Source organism: Rhipicephalus sanguineus, chromosome 5 (assembly GCF_013339695.2).
Source record: "Rhipicephalus sanguineus isolate Rsan-2018 chromosome 5, BIME_Rsan_1.4, whole genome shotgun sequence".
Lineage (NCBI taxonomy): Eukaryota > Metazoa > Arthropoda > Arachnida > Ixodida > Ixodidae > Rhipicephalus > Rhipicephalus sanguineus.
The window spans coordinates 59,312,269-59,329,857 of NC_051180.1; the positions used below are offsets into that span (position 1 = coordinate 59,312,269).

At 47.5% G+C, this 17,589-nt stretch overlaps 2 protein-coding genes across 3 annotated transcripts in view; one reads left to right on the top strand and one right to left on the bottom strand.

The window, feature by feature from the left end:
- LOC119393690 (mothers against decapentaplegic homolog 4) overlaps window positions 1-430 on the bottom strand; it is a 42,743-nt gene extending 42,313 nt beyond the window's left edge. For both annotated transcript variants that reach the window (XM_037660816.2, XM_037660815.2), the window contains exon 1: window positions 9-430. In XM_037660816.2, the coding sequence (XP_037516744.1) occupies window positions 9-254 (246 nt within the window). In that variant the 5' untranslated portion in view covers window positions 255-430. The remainder of the gene's footprint in view (window positions 1-8) is intronic.
- A 238-nt stretch (window positions 431-668) lies between these two features.
- Window positions 669-17,589, top strand: part of LOC119393689 (double-stranded RNA-specific editase 1-like) — a 53,938-nt gene continuing 37,017 nt past the window's right edge. Inside the window, 5 exon segments of the mRNA XM_037660814.2 lie at window positions 669-912; window positions 1,868-1,981; window positions 1,984-3,061; window positions 3,820-3,987; window positions 9,819-10,119. Of these exon segments, the coding sequence (XP_037516742.1) occupies window positions 837-912; window positions 1,868-1,981; window positions 1,984-3,061; window positions 3,820-3,987; window positions 9,819-10,119 (1,737 nt within the window). The 5' untranslated portion in view covers window positions 669-836.

Sequence of the window (17,589 nt, forward strand, 5' to 3'; positions counted from 1 at the left end):
CTACATACCTGAAGCCTACCATCTAAAGTCCGCTGTATGGTCACACATTTGCTCGGATGGGCACCGTTTGTCGTGATAGCCGTGATCAGGCTGTCAAGTTCGTCCCTCTTCTCTTTAAGCTTCTTCACCAAGCTTTCGATGGCGCGTTTGGCAAAGCTTTCAGATTCACCACCCTGCCTGTGACACATTAGGCTGTGCACGATGCTGAGGCAAGCGTCCGCGGACGTCGGTGCTGCCGTGGATATCGTTGCCATTGCAGCGAGACGCACGAGGTAAGCCCGTCAGACGTCGTGGAGAGGGCCCCACAGGCCCCGACTAAAGCACGATTAACACACGCAAGCGACACATCGGGTCCACTAATGCCATTGAAGAAACAATAACGGCGCAGCGTACACCGCTTACAACCAACAACGACCCCTCTAGCGGCGAGATACGCTTCGAGATTCTGATGGAGATGGACGAGCGCATTTCTGTCGATCAAGGGGTGCGTACTTTTCCAACAAAACATCTTCCTCGAACTCAAGCCACGGTGGAAATTTTGTTTGGCGCTTAAATACGTGTACAAATAAATAAAGGTTAGGCCTGCGGTCAGTTTAAATTGCGCACTCTTTAGTAATTTATTACGTCGACTGAGTGGTTTTTCTGTGTGTGATGTAATTTTTTTTCATCCCACGGCGCGTAAACGTGCAGGGAGTCTGGCTACGCTGTTAGATGCTTTGCCAGCTTCAGTTTTCCTTGGCATTTGCCCTGTGTATTCGAAGTATCGAATAATTTGTGGACACCTAGTTATAGCCTATTTAGTAGAAACGCAGTTTTACTTCGCGTATTTGCTCTAAATGTCGACGGTAACGGCGAGCTCCAAAGAAGACGTAACAATGGTCCAGACTCCAGAGAAGACAAAAGATGGGCACGGTACGTTGGCTACGAGCACTTTGGTGTTTGTACTTCTTCAACGCGATTTATCGTTTCATTAGTGGATCTGGCAATCATTAGAGCCGGGTGCGTGCGGCGTATCGGCAGTTACATTGGGTTTGTCTACGGTGGGCCACGTAGTTAATCTGGCACCGGCTTTAGGCCTAGCTTCTTCTGCGCTCCGTTGCTGTCGCGATCGTTTGCGGCCATCACGAGCCGTAAACAAATCATTTTTGATCATACCGCTCTGTAGATGCTTCATTTGGGCATGCGGCGAGAACATTTATCTGCAAGAGGATACTGCAGCTGATACTTGCCGCGCAATGAGGAGCATGCTACCCGCACGCACTTTCGAAGCGTGCTGCTGTCTGCGCTAGTGTACTGCCTTGATTTCTTGTACCGGATTCTGCGCTGAATGTAGTTCGCGTGAAGTGTGCGCGCCGATGTGTTGTAAAATCGATGAGCCGAAGCACACTCGGATGCCTCACTCTCTTTGTTTCCCTACGCTGTTTTTCCCCCGTTTGATGTGGCAAAATTTCGTTGCGTTTTTGTACCACTTGGCTTCCTGCGAGAGCGCACTCGTCGCACTCTTGATGGTTCGTCTATGTTCACTTGCTTCTGGTTTTTTTGTTTTTTTTTGGTGCGCCGAGAAAGATCTTATGTTCCATTGTTTGGGTGCATGCATTGTAACCGATTAGACAAACTAAAGCGATCGCGACAAGCCGGTTTAAAATAAAGAAAAGGTGCTTGCATGCTACGTTTTACTGATGGTTGGCGATGCAGCCTAATGCACTTTGTGCTTTAAATATTGCGTACTTATTACGTTTCACTTCGCTGGAGTTGAAGATAGCTGCGCCCAAGTGAAACTTAACAATTGTAATGCATTTAATGCACAGCCTCATCAGTGTCTTGTCTAGAGCAGTTGTGTTCAAAAGTGGCCACTTTCTTGTTTCAGGGCAAGAGCCAAATGGCAAAGCAGAAGAGGGGGATGAAAGCATCACAACACCCGGAACGAAGCGCAAATCCGGTAGCTCACAAGGTAGTGCCCGCAAGAAGCAGAAGAAGAACAGCATTTCGCCAAGATGGTGCAACCGAAAAATGCGCTCATGCAGCTGAATGAGCTCAAGCCAGGCCTGAAGTATTCTGTAGACTCCCAGGAAGGTCCCGCCCACCAGCCCAGCTTTGTCGTCTCCGTGGAGGTCGACGGCCAGCGTTTCACGGGTCGTGGCCAGTCAAAGCAGTTGGCGAAACACGCGGCGGCACAGGCCGCCTTGAAGTCTTTCGTGCAGTTCCGCAACGTGCCAGAAGCCTACTGGGCAATGAGCCGCACGATGGTCCAGTCCGGGGACTTCACCAGCGACGACGTTGAGCAAGACGACAGCAGTGGCATCTTCAGTGGGTTCACTGCGGAAAACCCCATTGAAGAATTTCACCGAGACCAACTGAAGCGTTTTTCGGGTGGCAAGGACGGGGACGCAGAGAAGAAAGCTTCGAAAGCGGCCGAAGAAGCGGACAAGAAGAATCCAGTGATGCTGCTCAATGAGCTGCAGCCAGGCCTGGAGTATACGCTCGTGTCAGAGAATGCGGCAGTGCCCACACAGCGTTTCACCATGGCAGTTACGACGAGCAACGGCGATGTTTACGAAGGATGCGGTTCCAACAAGAGGCTGGCCAAGGCGGCGGCAGCACGCGCAGCGCTGCTCAAGCTGTACAACATCATGGCCCATCCCTCAGGAGCACTCAAACGCGACGAGAAAGGTCCGGTCGTGGATACCCTGCCCCAGGCACTGGCTGATCGACTTGGCAACACGGTCAACGAGGCACTGCAGAAGGTGATGGCCGACCGGGCGGAGAGTGCCAAGTGGAAGGTACTGGCAGGCATCATCATGACCGTACCGTCGCAGGAGGCAGACAAAGAGGACGACGTGAAGGTTTTAACGGTGGCCACTGGCACAAAGTGCATCAACGGCGAGTACATCAGCATGAACGGGGCAGTGCTGCAGGACTGCCACGCCGAGGTTGTGTCCCGGCGTTGTTTCAAAGACTTCCTGTACGGACAGCTCGAGCTCTGGAAGAATGGCAAGGAGGATGAATCCATCCTCGAGCAAAGGCCAGACAAAAAGGGATTCCGCGTCAAGCCAGACATCAAGTACGGCTGACCTGTTACATTTACTTGTCTCAGGATATGGCAGTGAGGCCTCGTTGCTTAGTTGTGATGACGACCTAAGGGAGTTCCTCCAACCTGCTATGCTACCATGGTTCAGAACATAGTCCTCGAGTTATGCCAATATAAAAAGGCGCCTGCCTCTTTCGTGATGTCATGGAAATAAGTGAACGTAATTGACTGGTGGCAGCAGGCAGCTACTTAATTTGCACGAGTCTTTTTACTACTTCCATTCTTAGGTCATTGCCAACTAAAAAACTGGCCAACATTTCACGATCATGAAGAGAACAAGGTGCAAACACATGTCCTGTCCTTCGTAGTGGGAAGCAGCACCATGTTTAACTGTTACAATTTGGTGCTTATAATGGAGTGTATCGAAATGTAGAATGCCAACATAATTGGCTAATTTCAGCTGAAGCTGTTGTGCAGAAATGGAACCACAAATAGTTTGAAGCTCGTGCTAGCAAATTTTCAGGTGGGAAGAAAGTCTACTTCTGTTAAAACGAGAAACGTTAGTCATACTCATAAATTGTATTTTGTTAAATGTCCTGTCTATGAGTGAAATAGATGTGCGTAGTTTGGCATATGTCTACATGCACATTTAGCGCTTATAAAGGTGTTAACTTTGGAGCATTGTGCTCCTATATAAATATTGTACCTCTCTAGTATCATCTTGAAGATTACTGTACTGAACACTTCAAGCATTCAGATTATATATTAACATGATTGTTTCTTGCCTGCAGGTTCCATTTGTACATAAGTACATCGCCCTGTGGAGATGGTCGCATTTTCTCCCCTCACGAGTTGATGGCCGATTCTGCGTCTCTGAATGCGGACAAACATCCGAATCGTCGGGTGCGAGGGCTGCTCAGAACAAAGATTGAAGCTGGTGAAGGGACCATTCCACTCAGGTTAGCCGCAATATTGTAGCTGTTTCTCTTATTTCACCTGTCACTTCAGTTATATTAAATAGCAGCACTTCCCGTCTTCATCGTGTACACACAGCAAGGCATGTATGAAATTTTATAGTGTTACCTAGCTGTAATTGGAAGTCTGCGTGGTTTACAATTGCCACGCTGGCATAACATCTCGAACTATCAGTGAATTTTCCATGATATAAAAAACGAACCAATAAATGTATGCAGCTTGCTTCTTATTGAGGTGCTTTATATAGTCCTGGAGCACTGCTGCTTAATAAAATTACTAGGTGAGAGCTAGACATGAAGAATAAACTTAGTGTTGAACTGCGGTGATTGACCGTCATGAAGTCTTGTCATATTTGTGACAGCTGACAACTATAAAGAGCTACTATTGGCTCAGCTGGCATTTCGTTGGAGCGGGTGAACAGCCATGTTGCATAAAACATAAGTCAGCAGGGCAGCATGGCGAAAGGACTGCCGTTGGATCGTTAACTTAAACTGGAACCAGGAAAGTAAAGAGACATATCAATAGGAATGTGTGAATAGTCAGATTTTATCGCATTGGATTAGAATCGAATAGTGCCGAATAGTGGCCAAAAATATCTGATACCGAATAAAATATCGAATACAAAAGATGCTATTGAAAATTGACAAAAAGAACAAAGAAATGAAATCTGCGCACGTCCTCGAGCATATTACACGGTGGGTGACTGCTACCGTAAGACTACACATTGTCATGCAGAAAAACAACTGTTACACACATGACCTGGCTTCAGGCTCTATCGCCGTGATGTAACGTTGTTTATGGCTCATCTGAAAACAGTAATGTTGGGCTTCATGTCATGAGTGCTCCAGACCCAACAATTTTGGGGCGCCCTTTCACAGCAGCGTTTTAACTGCGCGCCAGAAAGATGGAAGTTTCTGAATGAGTGGTGCAGTGCGGCAGTGGTGACTGCACAGCGTGAACAAGTTTTCAGAAGTGAAGCCAATCAGCGAGGGTTTTGCGCTCCAAAGTCTGGACTCTTGCAGCATACGCGACCGAACTACGCAAGAAGTCTGTGCCTTCGTGTTGGAAGCGAAGTTGCGAAGGGCTCGACAGTTTTATCAGATGTATTTTTTTACGTGCGGAAATGACAATGTTCTTTAAAGTAAACATGCACATGCTTTTGAACTAGGATATCGGTGAAAGGTTTAACGAAAGGCCTCCTGTAACGACTTTAGCGTTAGTTTTAGCCACCCCACCCTAACCAAGTTGCACCATTGGCCTTTGTCATGTTTTAAATATTCATCCTGTCGAATTATCCGAAACTTTGAATACTAGCTATTCAAAAGTCAAATAAAATTATTAGAGCTGTGCGAATAGCAAAATTTTGGGTGCGAAGCAAGTTTGAATAATAAAGATTCAGTGCGAATCGAATAATTTTCGAATATTTCTCAAACATTTTTCGAATAATTCGAAGTGAAATTACAGAAAAAGTTGCAGAGAATCCCTAAGTATGTTCTTGTGAGATCGTAACATGAAAGTGTTTCCTTTCGCTAGGTTGATGAAGCGCTGGTGGGGTCATATTTCATAGTTGTCTTTCTTATCAAGAGTGAGGCAATGTAGAGGCCGAATTGTATTTATGTACATGATTTGGTGCAACCAAAGTGTTGCCGACAACACTTTACACGTGATAGGCAGAGATGCCATTTCCTCAGCCTCTCCTCCTCTTTCAACTGCTGTGGAAGGCCAACTGATGTGGCGGACAAAGGTGTGCTCCCTTCAAGTCCGGAGTTCCAAATCTGCCTAGTAGACGTCGATATATAAGAACATCTGAAATTTTGGATGCTAAAAAGCTTCAGCGTCCGATTTTTCGGACTTCCTGCCCAAATTTCAGGTCCAAAACAGCATTAATTGAGCCCCCAACTCTGCCACATCTTTCATCTCCATATTGGAACCAGCGTTTTCTTGAGTTAATACATTTGCGACCGTAGCGGAGCTTGAAAGGCAGCTTTGCCGCAATATGGGGATGTGATGAGGTGAAGCATATTGAAAATCTAGGGACCACTTCTAATCGGACGTTGACTGTCTCTTGCCCAAGTTCGACCGTAACGGACCTTGAAAGGCAGCTTTGCCGCAATACGGGGGTTTGATGAGGTGAAGCATATTGAAAATCTAGGGACCATTTCCAACTGGACTTTGTCTCTTGGCTAAGTTCGACCGTATTGGAGCTTGAAAGGAGCTTTGCCGCAATACGAGAGTGTAATGAGGTGAAGCATATTGAAAATTTGAAGGGGTCACTTTCAATCGGACGTTGATTGCACTTGTCTTTGGGAAGTTCGAATAGTAAAATTTCAGTGCGAATCGAATCGAATAGCAAACACTATATGAAAAATATTCGAAATTTCGAATATTCGCACACCCCTAAAAATTATTCGATTAGGTGTTATTCGATTCGAATTCGAAACTCGAATATTTGCATACCCTTACATATACATGATGTGATGTCATGGGTGTGGTATGCGTGCAAGTGCTGTTTTGACTGATGTGAACAAGAGGAAGTGAAAAAGGTTAGGGGTGGGGGGGGCCAGCAATATGAACTTTTTTTTCACGGATATTTGGCACTTATGAAAATTTTCTTCTTGGTAGAGGATATTAGTACTTCAAGCACTATTTCACCAACTAAGCATGTGAAGAGACAGGAGATCTCTCACTTTACGAGATGTCACACCACACATCATGTTGTGCGATAGTATCCCTGAAAGAGATTGGCAAAAGGTATCGTACCACGACCCTAGCAGTTCCAGAGAAAGCTCAATTTAACCAACGATTGGAAGTGTGGGAATAGTGACGAATGAATTCTTCAAAAGCTTCCCGGCTGCTCAAAAACATCTATAAGAAAAAAGAAGTTCAGAAGGGTTACTGTTAGAGCGAATTGGTCATCCGTAAATATAGCATGTATTAGTGCAGTACATATACGAAAGAAACAGGACCCAGACATAGAGAAAAACTTTTAGTTTTTCTTCTAAGGAAACCACACTAGTACTTCTCATGGGGCTCGTTGATGTAAAGCAGGTGTAGAATGACGGGCTCCGATTAAGACAAACACACTTGGAGAACAGACATGCATGTTCTTGTTGCGCCTCAATGTTTGTATTAATTTGCAACCCTTATTTTGAAGGCGTACGAGGTCTGTTAGAAAAGTTTTTTTTTTTTTTTTCGCGAACACCTGATGGATATCAAACAAGTGCGCTTGCATCAGCCGACCTTGAACGTTGGTGCGCATGCGCAAATTTATCCCGGCTGTCGATAGCATCAGTCGCTGGGGCGCAGCATTTGAGTGAGGTAGTGCGCAGTGCTCTCATCAATCTTTTTATTGCAAGGACAATGACAGAGCGACTGGAGCAGAGCTACTGCATCAAATTTTGCCAGAAATGGCGACAGCCGAGTGGAAACCATTCAAAAGATTCAGACGGCTTTCGGTGACGATGCTATGAGCAGCACCCAGATTGAGTGGTACAACCGGTTTGAACACAGCCGCACATTGGTGGAGAGCGAGCCACGCTTCAGTCGGCCATCAACATGCCGAATTGACCAGGTCATTGCCGAAGTGAATGCTGTGGTGATGCAGGACCATCGTGTGACTATCCGCGAAATTGCGGAAGAGGTGTGCATCAGCACTTTTTCTGCACATTCCATTATGTCCGAAGGTTTGGCCATGAAGAGAGTTGTAGTGAAATTCGTGCCGAAGCTGCTCACGGTGCAGCAAAAGCAACTCCTTGTTGAAGTCTCACAGGACGTGCTGGATTCCACAGTGACCCCGATTTGATGAGCACCATAATCACTGGTGTGGTGTCTTGGGTGTATGGGTATGACCCAGAAACTAAATCCCAGTCGTCACAGTGGAAGCATTCCACCTCACCAAGACCAAAGAAGTCCCGCCAAGTGTGCAGCAACGTCAAAGTGATGCTGACTGCTTTCTTGGACTCATGCAGTGTGTTACACCACAAGTACGCACCACCGGGTCAAACAATCACCAACGAGTACTGCAGGGATGTCCTCTGTCGGCTACGTGATGCTGTGCAGCGCAAGAGACTGGAGTTGTGGTCAACAGGAAATCGGCGCATCCATCACGACAGTGCTCCTGCTCATTCCTCGCCCTCGATTCAGACTTTTTTGGCAAAAAACCAGACTCCTGTAGTTCAACAGGCTCCTTACTCTCCTGATATGGCCCCCTGCTACTTCTGACTGTTTCCCAAAATCAAGAGGAAATTAAAAGGAGTGCAATTTCAGACGAGAGGACATTATAGCTGCAACGACAGCTGGGCTAAACTCCATTCCGAAAGAGGCCTTTTTAGAATGCTTCCAACAATGGCAGCACTGCTGTGTGGAGTTTCAGGGAGACTACTTTGAGGGTGATTAGGTTTCCAACGCTCCAGTTATGCCAGTTTTTTTCTTCGGCCAAAGGTTGGATACTTTTCTAACAGACCCCGTATTACAGTAAAACCTTATTAATTCGAACTCCGTTATTACGAAATCCTGCTTAATTCAAAGGATTTCTGCTCCCATATTTTGCCATGTAAATTTGAGTCGATAATTGGAAGCGGCGGTCAGTACCAGTCCAGTTAATTCGAAAACTTTGGGTGCTTTGTGCCAATTCCTGATCCCGATTTCGCCGCTCATCCACTGAAACGATGGCCCTTAGGAGCCACGAGGCAATGCAGTGTAGTGACACTAATAAGTGGCAGGTCAAGCACCCCAGCCTCGCGGCTCCCGGCGCAAGAAGAAAAAAAATCGGTCTTGTGGTCAGCTGAAATGTGCACCAGCGGAAAAGAAGACGTGCTTCACTGCAACACAGTGGTGACACACAGGCATCATGATTTACCCGTTTTTTCTGGGAAAATAAAGAAATTAATAATGAATGGTCTGACGGAATTCACGATGTATGCAAACCTCTGATTGGCGGTTGCTGCAGCAATTTGCGCACTTGCACTGCTGGCGGAGTACTTGCCTGCAATACCAACCCTGAAAATTCAGTTCGAAAACTTCAATTATCATCTTTTCCAGCCATAACACATTGCGAATTTCGTCACGCTGGTCATTATTAAATTCTTTATTTTACTAGAAAGAATGGGCAAATGGTCGCATCATGACATGCTGACGCTGCGAAGAGCAGGTGACATGCTGCCCGTGTGTGACCACTGTGTTGTAGTGAAGCATGTCTTGTTTTCTGCAGGTGCGCATTCCAGTTGACCTAGAGACTGGTTTTTTTCCCCCCTTTTTGTGCTGGCAGCAGTGAGACCCGCCATTTCCCCGGTTTAGCGGCAAAATTGGGACTGGGTATTGCTGGAAAACATGTAACCCTTGGAGCCGCAAACTAGCAGGCACAGCAAAAAACCACCTCTGATTACTTTCAGTAATTCAAAGCTCCTTGCATCCCGCTTCTTGTATGTTTGGTTAATTTGAAAATCCGCATAATTCGAAGATTTCTCACAGTCCCAGTGACTTTGAATTAACGAGGTTTTACTGTAGTTTGCCATGTATCTTCATGCTACAGTGTCTTGGGTACCAGCTTCCTGACAACTGAACACTAAAAGAGTATAGTGCAAAAATCGTGACCATGGAAATGGGGAAGGGGGAAAGAGACTGTCGCTTCCGTTGTCCTTCCATCCTCCGTTTTTCTGTGTTTGTCATTTTTGTGCTACTATACTCTTTAAGTGCTCATGAATAGCCAACTAGCCCAACAGTCTGTTTCATTCCCTTAAAAATTTTTCCTTCGCCTTGTCGATTTCATCATGTCACTCTGTTCTGTACACCCAACTTCTCATCTGCCTTTGAGCAGGTTGGGCCCTGTGCTGCAGACCTGGGACGGAGTGCTGCACGGTCAGCAGCGGCTGCTCACCATGTCGTGCTCAGACAAGCTGGCCCGCTGGAACGTGCTGGGCTTGCAGGGCTCACTCCTCTCGCTCTTCATTGAGCCCGTCTACCTGGAGAGTGTGGTGCTGGGATCTCTGTACCACCCGTGGCACATGCAGCGTGCCATGTGGGGCCGCCTCGAAGGAAGTCTGCACTTGGATGCCGAGAGCCCCTTCCAGCTTCACCGGCCTAGGCTGGGCGCCATCTCCAGCCCCGAGTCCCGACAGGTGCGTGCAGCTTTAGCAGTGAACGCCCTTCGAGGTGTATTCATATGCGCGAGCAGATGTTGAGAAGCTTGCGGGGATGACATGGGAGAGGCGTTTGCCCTGCAGTGGGCGTAGTCAGGCTGATGATGACGTTGATGATGACCCTTCAAGGGTTCGCTTCTGTTCCCTCCCACCTTGGCTGCTCATGACCAGCCTCGCCACATTTGATAATCCATTTGCCTACCGATTTGCCAACATTTACACGCACAGGAGTGCAAAAATGTCAGAAAAATTTAGTGGTTTGAAGGATTGAATTTTCACTGTAATATACAGCCGAATCCCCATAATTATAAATGAATGAAATTTCAACAAACGGATAATTCAGTATTGCGCAGCATGTCCTGGCAAAGTTGTAAATTATTGAATAAGAAAAAACCCTTTCGAATTCTAACTCGTAAGAACTGCCCGGCTGTTTATTGCATTGTTTCTGTCATCACTCCATCTTCGAAACAGTGAGCTAATGTGACTGCCTTCGCTAAACGCGTGAAAAAGACAGTGCTTATGAAGCTACCAGCAGTCGTGGCTTGCACAGCATTTGCACCCACAACAGATTATGTGCAACATGTGCAGCCAATCACTACGACTGTCACTGCGCAAAGCACGCACTTCCGGGCTTACACACGTTTTTCTGCATGCGTTGCTTCACTTGCACTCCCCGCTGTGTTTCATTACAATGATACCTATTTTCAATTTCGTTATGATTGAAGCTGTGGATGTGTTTCATGTTTTTTTCATCATTGCATGTTCGCATATTGTGCATGCAACCTGCCTAGCTGTGCCGCTGTTTGGGTAGTGTTGCGCAGATTCATTTCAGAGCTTCTTACCCACATGCTAGCTTATCTTACACTGTTTTGTCAAAAGGGTCTCGCTTGTTGCTGACTGACCACCTGCGAACCCAAACCCTGCATCACACATGCAGTCAACAGGCCGGCCTGTGCGCATGGTCTGTACACAGTCTGCCACGATGTCCGATGTACAGTAACAGCTCATTAATTATGATTGCATTGGCAGGAAAAAATGTCTGGGATAACGCAATGCCGCACTATCTAAGGTACAACGCAATAAACGAATGCCTGCTATATATATCAGCACACTTTTGAATGAACCTGCGAATCCTGTTCTCACTTTTTAAAAAGGCAGTGCGCAAGCTACAGTTCTGTTCCTTCCATGACTTCCTTCACAATGCCTCTCATCATCTGGGATGCACTTCTCACTCTCATCCTCCTCCTGCTCCCTTACCGCCTCTTCGTGCACATTCGTTTTTTTTTTCCTTGAACTGACTTTACTGTCTAGAGAGAGAGAGAGAGAAGAAGAAGCTCTTTAATGAAAAACAGAATTCTGCCAGCAAATATAAAGGCGCCTACATGCTCCCCCGTATGGGGGAAAGGGATTGAGGAAAGAAAGGCCCTAGGAGGAGGAGGGCAGGAAAGGAGAAAGGAAAAAAAAGAAGATATGATCGTGGTATGCACGTGTCACACCGTAATGGTGCTGATGCAAGTTACATTACAGTTTATCAATTCGGTTAATGTCCTCGAGGAATCTGAACAAAAATTTTAAATCTGACGTTGCTGAGAAGGAGAAGACGTAGGTTCAAGTATTTTCCCAAGATCTAGCGGTGCTTGGGAAGTTAAGCATATTCTACTTTGGAGACAAGTTCTTTCTTCTCTATATGCCTGGCCATCTAATAAAATATTTTCTATTGATTCTAAAGCGCCACAGTTGTCACAGTATGGGTCAGTGGTCAAACCAAGGCGGCACATGTTGCTACTGGTGAATGCTGTGTTTCAGGCAGAGTTGTTGATAGTGTCTCAAAATGACGAGGAAGGTGATGCAGAAGTCTTGACTTGAAGTCAGGGTCTGTGGAGCGGAGAAAGAGGTCTTGAGGCGAAAGGTTCCATAATTGATCCCTTTCTCGGTGGGCGTACTTCTGTGCCAGTGCTGATGCATCTCATTTAGTAAAGTACAGTGGAACTTCGATTATACGTCCCCCGGTCCTGCGACAACCCACATTTTACGACGAATTGGCTTGGTCCCGGCAAAACCCCCATAGAAATAATGTATTAAAAACCTCAATTGTACGACGCAATTTTACGCCAGCCCCGCCTCGTACGACGCTTCGCTGGACTGTCCGGGAAAAAAAAAAGACCTACGATGACGCGGGCTGGCACTGCGGCCGGGCGAAAAAAGTCGGGAAATTGAGGAACCGAGTTCATATCCACGCTGCCACCACAGGGCCTCTTCAATTTTTCGACACGCGGTCGGCCATAGCTAGCCAGAGCCAACGTTGGCCGGAGCCACCCGGAGCGCATTCGTTTTGTCGCATTGCACTGCGCACTTCCGTTGTCGCCTTTTTTTTTCTCTCTCTCTTCTTTTGGGTGGTTTTGTAGTGACCGTTGTGAGCGGATAACATGGCAGATAATTTCGAGCTTGCTTTCTAGTATGCGATAACTTTCACTAGATTTCGTGTCGTTATACCGGACGTGTTGAACGGCGATTGTTGAGCCAACGTTTTGGACAGCCGCGGGAACCGGAACTCGCCGCTGTCTAGCTACCGAGAGGGCTGGGGCGTTTTAGCCGCTCGCGATTGGTCGAAGCTTGCACATCGAATAGGCCTGCTGCCGTGCTGCCATTCAGCCATTCCTTCACGATGTTTGCCTCATCGGTCGGTTGTGCTGCGCCGCAGCTGCTGTGTCCACGTGCAAAATTTTCTGTGTTCGGACATCTGGTGTGCGAGGAAGCTTTCGAATTCTTGGTTGCGAGTGCTGCGTCTCGCAATGTCGCGGAACCGAAAAACCTGCTGACACTCAGAGAAAAGCTTCGCATAATCGAGGAGGCGGAGAAGCGGAACGGAGCAACAAAGGCCAGCATTGCCCGCGACCTGAACATTCCCGAGTCATCGCTGAAAACGATCCTCGCGAAGAAGGACAGCATCCTACTAAATGCGGCAAAGTTCGGCCTGAATAGGAAGGCCGCGAAAGATGGCAAATATGCTGCCATGGAGAAGGCCCTCGTTGAGTGGTTGCGTCAGGCCCACAGTTCAGGAATTGCCGTGGATGGCGCAATTTTGAAGGAGAAGGCTGAGACAGTTGCATTGCGCTGCGGCATTGACGACTTTAAAGCCTCCAATGGCTGGTTGGATCACTTTAAAAAAACGCAGTGGAGTTGTGTACAGCCGCTGCTGTGGAGAGAGCGCGTCAGTCAGCTCCGACACTGTAGAAAAGTAGACTGCATTGCTGCCGGAATTGATACGGGAATACAAGCCGTCCGACGTGTTCAACGCGGACAAAACTGGATTATTTTATAATATGCAGCCAGAACAGACACTGGCATTCAAAGGAGAGAGCTGTCACCGGGATAAGCGAAGCAAAGAGCGTCTTACCGTATTGCTTTGCGCTAATGAAGACTGCTCTGAAAAGCTTCCTGCCCTCGTGATCGGCAAGTTTGAGAAGCCGCGATGCTTCAAGAATTTGAAAAGGCTGCCGTGCCAGTACACCTTCAACCGGAAAGCCTGGATGACGGCTGCTGTGTTTTCTACATATCTGCAACAGCTGGACTCCAAAATGGGGACTAAGAACAGAAAGATTCTTCTTCTGCTTGACAATGTGCCATGCCATCCGTCAGATATGTCGCATTTGAGAAATGTGAAAGTTGCATTTCTGCCCCCCAATTGCACTAGCCAGCTGCAGCCACTTGACGCTGGTGTCATCAAGTGCATGAAACAGAAATATAGGAAGTTTCTGGTGCAGCGTCGGCTGGCGGGCATGGATTGCAAGCAGTTGGATAAGAAGCTTTCTGTGCTTGATGCAATGCACTACATTGCTAGTGCATGGGACGCAGTCACGCCAGAAACCATCGCCAACTCCTTCAGGCACTGCGGCTTTAATAGAAGTGGTGCTTGTTCTACCAGTGAAGCTGCAGTGCCTGTTGACGACGAACCAGAGTTCGGCAGCCTGGAGCTGCCTGGATATTTCGCGGACTATGTTGGTGCCGACGACGACGTTGCAGTGTGCAGTGAAGTGTCGCTGGATGACATTATCGAAACTGTGCGTCCTGACACTGCGGGAACTTCCGAGGAGGAAGAGATGGACAACGCTGCAGAGGCTAGCGCGTCCGTTCCGACTTACGCGGACGTGTTATGCTACGTCGACCACATTCGGCGGTTTGCTTGCGCACGCGACGAGATCGGCGACTTGCTGCCAGATGTTGCAGCTATCGAAAGAAAGCTGATGCGTCGTGGCTGGGCAAACTCTCAGAAGAAAATCACAGATTTTTTTAAAAGGTGAGAAATAAAGGTTCGTTCACACCTCCGATAAAATGCGTGGTTGTCATTTTTTTTTTCAATTAATTTAATCTACGTTCCTCGGAGCAGCGTAGGTTTGTGCCGCGGACTTTTTTAGGCATTATGTGCCCGCTGTTGTGGGGCAACAATGACCGTCACTGCCTATATTCTCTGTTTTTCGATTATACAGTGAAATCTCGGTATAACGAACTTCAGGGGACCGCGGAAAAATGTTCGTTATTCTGAAAGGTCGTTATAGTGAAAGCCCAAAAATTTAGCATAACAATAGAATTTCAGTAACGCAAACGTCCTACCTTTGCAACGGTACGTCCTTGAACTCGTTTCTCACAATGCACACGTGAACGTCAGACAAGGCACGTTTATTTGAAATAGTCCGTGATCGTTCCTTTACGGGTGCAGCACAAACTCTGCGTCACGAACGATTCTAGACCGTCCGCATTTTTATGCGCCGCTTTGGTCGCTGTTCCGCTTTTTTCTATGAATATGCGGAGTTTCCTCAAGTCCAACACATCTGTGGCTGACACGGACTCGTCGCGATCTTCGGGTGCTACCGTGACATCGTCGTCCATGTCATCGCTGCAATCCTTTAAGGCCCAACTGCATGCACGCGAGTTTTGAGCGACGGCCGACAGGATTTGCTGTCGCGGAAGGCCATCCATCGCCGTCGCAGGTTTCTGGAAAGCCAGAGAACATCGCTTGTCGCCTGGAAGTGAGCATGACGATGTCGGCAAAATGGCGGCATCTCTGATCCTCGCTTCGGTTGCAATTTGCTCGTGATGCTTCCAATCGGCGCGTACTTTAAGGAACGCAAGTTATAGACTACCTTCTTTACAGCCCCATCTCACGCGAAGAGCGAGGCAGCGGCCGTATTTTGTCGTTAATTTTGATCGACGGTTCGTTTTGTTGTTTCGGTGGTAGCTTGCTGCATTGGTGGTAGCTTGCTGCAATGTCAACATCGTCGTCGTGTGAGGTAGCCCTTCTCCCTGCGAAACAACGATGTGAGGCGCTGCGGCTTTTCTTAAACGTTCTACGACAGCAAGAGGAAACGTTGTCGAAATGCGCCTCGTGGACTAACCCCAACATAACGCAGTTTGCAAAGTGCGACGTAGCGTAGGCAGCGTACGCTTCCGGGCGCCCCATGGGATCACAGCAGATACTACTGTCGCGGTTAAACATAAGATTGCGAAAAAAGGAAATCACGAAACGCTTTTATGGCATCCTTATCTCAAACAATGTTGTCATTCATCGACTCTGTAATTCTTTTTCGTAATTTGCCTGCGTGCACGCAATAGTTTTCAATCGAGCAACCGTGACACTTTGTCGCGAACATGTGGGTGCTCCCATCGCGACAGCGCGACGGAGCCCGTTTGTCGCAGTCGCCTTCGCTCGAAAGTCGCGTACAATGCATGCGGTTGGGCCTTTACAAAACCTGATGCGTTGTCGCCTCCGCAACGGAGGGGGAAAAAAAAAAAGTTCTCCGCCCGCGTCTTTCTCCTCCCGCGCCATCCCAGGTTTTTGCGGGAGGGCGTCCGCTCTTCGCGCTGCGTCGTCTACTACCTTACAGCTCCGATTGCCATGACCGATAGACTGAAATCTAAGAATCCTCGCATTTCGGGATATAAGTTCGTAGTACTGAGGTGCTGTTAAGATTACGCGGGAATTAAATAACGATTGTTATTCTGAAATGTTCGTTATTCTGGAGTTCGTAGTAATGAAATATTTTTACATTGAAACTATAAGCAGTCGGCACGGGATTTCTTAAATGTTCGTTAATTTGAAATGTTTGTTAATGTGGTGCTCGTTGTAACGAGGTTTGACTGTACGACGATTTTGCGCAGTCCCCTGAAAGTCGTATAATCGAAATTCCACTGTACCGTGTTTACTCGAATGTAACGCGACCACGATTGTAACGCAAGGGGTGACTTTTCAGTGCTTGAAAAAAAAAAAGAGAGAGAACACGAATGTAACGCGAGTAAAGCGGGGGGAAAAAAGTACCTTTGTTTGCTGCACATGATTGTGACAAAGACATCCCAGTTTCTTAATATAAAGTGAGTTTTGTTCATTCGTCGCTTTCATCGCCATCATCGCCGGTGGTCGAGCCCTCTTTGTCACTTTCTTCCTCCCAGATGAGGTCATCCTCCGTGCCATCCATATAGTTCGATATACAGCACTTTTTAAACACGCGAACTATCATGTCGTGCGGCAGGCCGTACCAAGCGGCGGACACCCACTCGGCAATCTTCGCGGCGCTAGGTCGCTTTATCCACGTGAAGCCTTAAAGTTCTCCCGCGGGATCCCCATCTCTCGAGCTACGTCTCGGGCTTTCCACTGAATCAGCTCAACGTTGACCCCCAATAGGCGATTTCGCTGCTCATTCATAAACTCCGCCACTTTTTTTTTTCGAGTTCTGTGTGACGGCCACAGCGAGGTCCACGGAAGCCTTTTCGGCCGGACTCACTCTTGAAGAGCGCTTCACGCTGGAGCCTCCACCCACAGATAGTAGATTCCGCCACATCTAGCCGTCGAGCCACGGCTGAGTTCCCAATTTCCTCAGCCATCAGTATTGCACTTTTCTTAAAGCGGGCATCGTACTGAACTCGTCGCGCTGCCATTTGCTCGAGCTGAAGTCACGGAAGCACAAAGGAAATGAACCGGCGGGGGTGTGTTCCAATACTGACCGTAGACGGCTAAATAGACAGCTAAGTGGACAGCGGCCATCTTAAGTCCCATTCCAATTCTCACCTAGCCGGCAAAATAGACCGCTTCGAGAAGACGCCATCTCAGACAAATACGATGCAGGCTACTTTGCTGTCCAAGCAAGATGGCGGCTCAGCGAACTGCTCAGATAGCTCTGATGTCGCCGGTATGGTCGTCTGCACACCAGCAGATGGTTTTCCAGGCGCTCAATGTGAGCTACGTTCAATTTTTGATAGATTTGAACACGAAAAAAGGTAAAGAAATACCTGTTACGTTTTTTTTTTTTTAGCTTTTTCTTGTCGACGCAAGGTGGCGTCATGTCGCGCAGACGTCTTCTAGACGCATTCCATTTCTCGGACAACATGGGCTCGATGCTGTTTTCTAAGCTGTCAGCGTAGACTGTCTACGATGCTGTCCAGAATTGGAACGCAGCC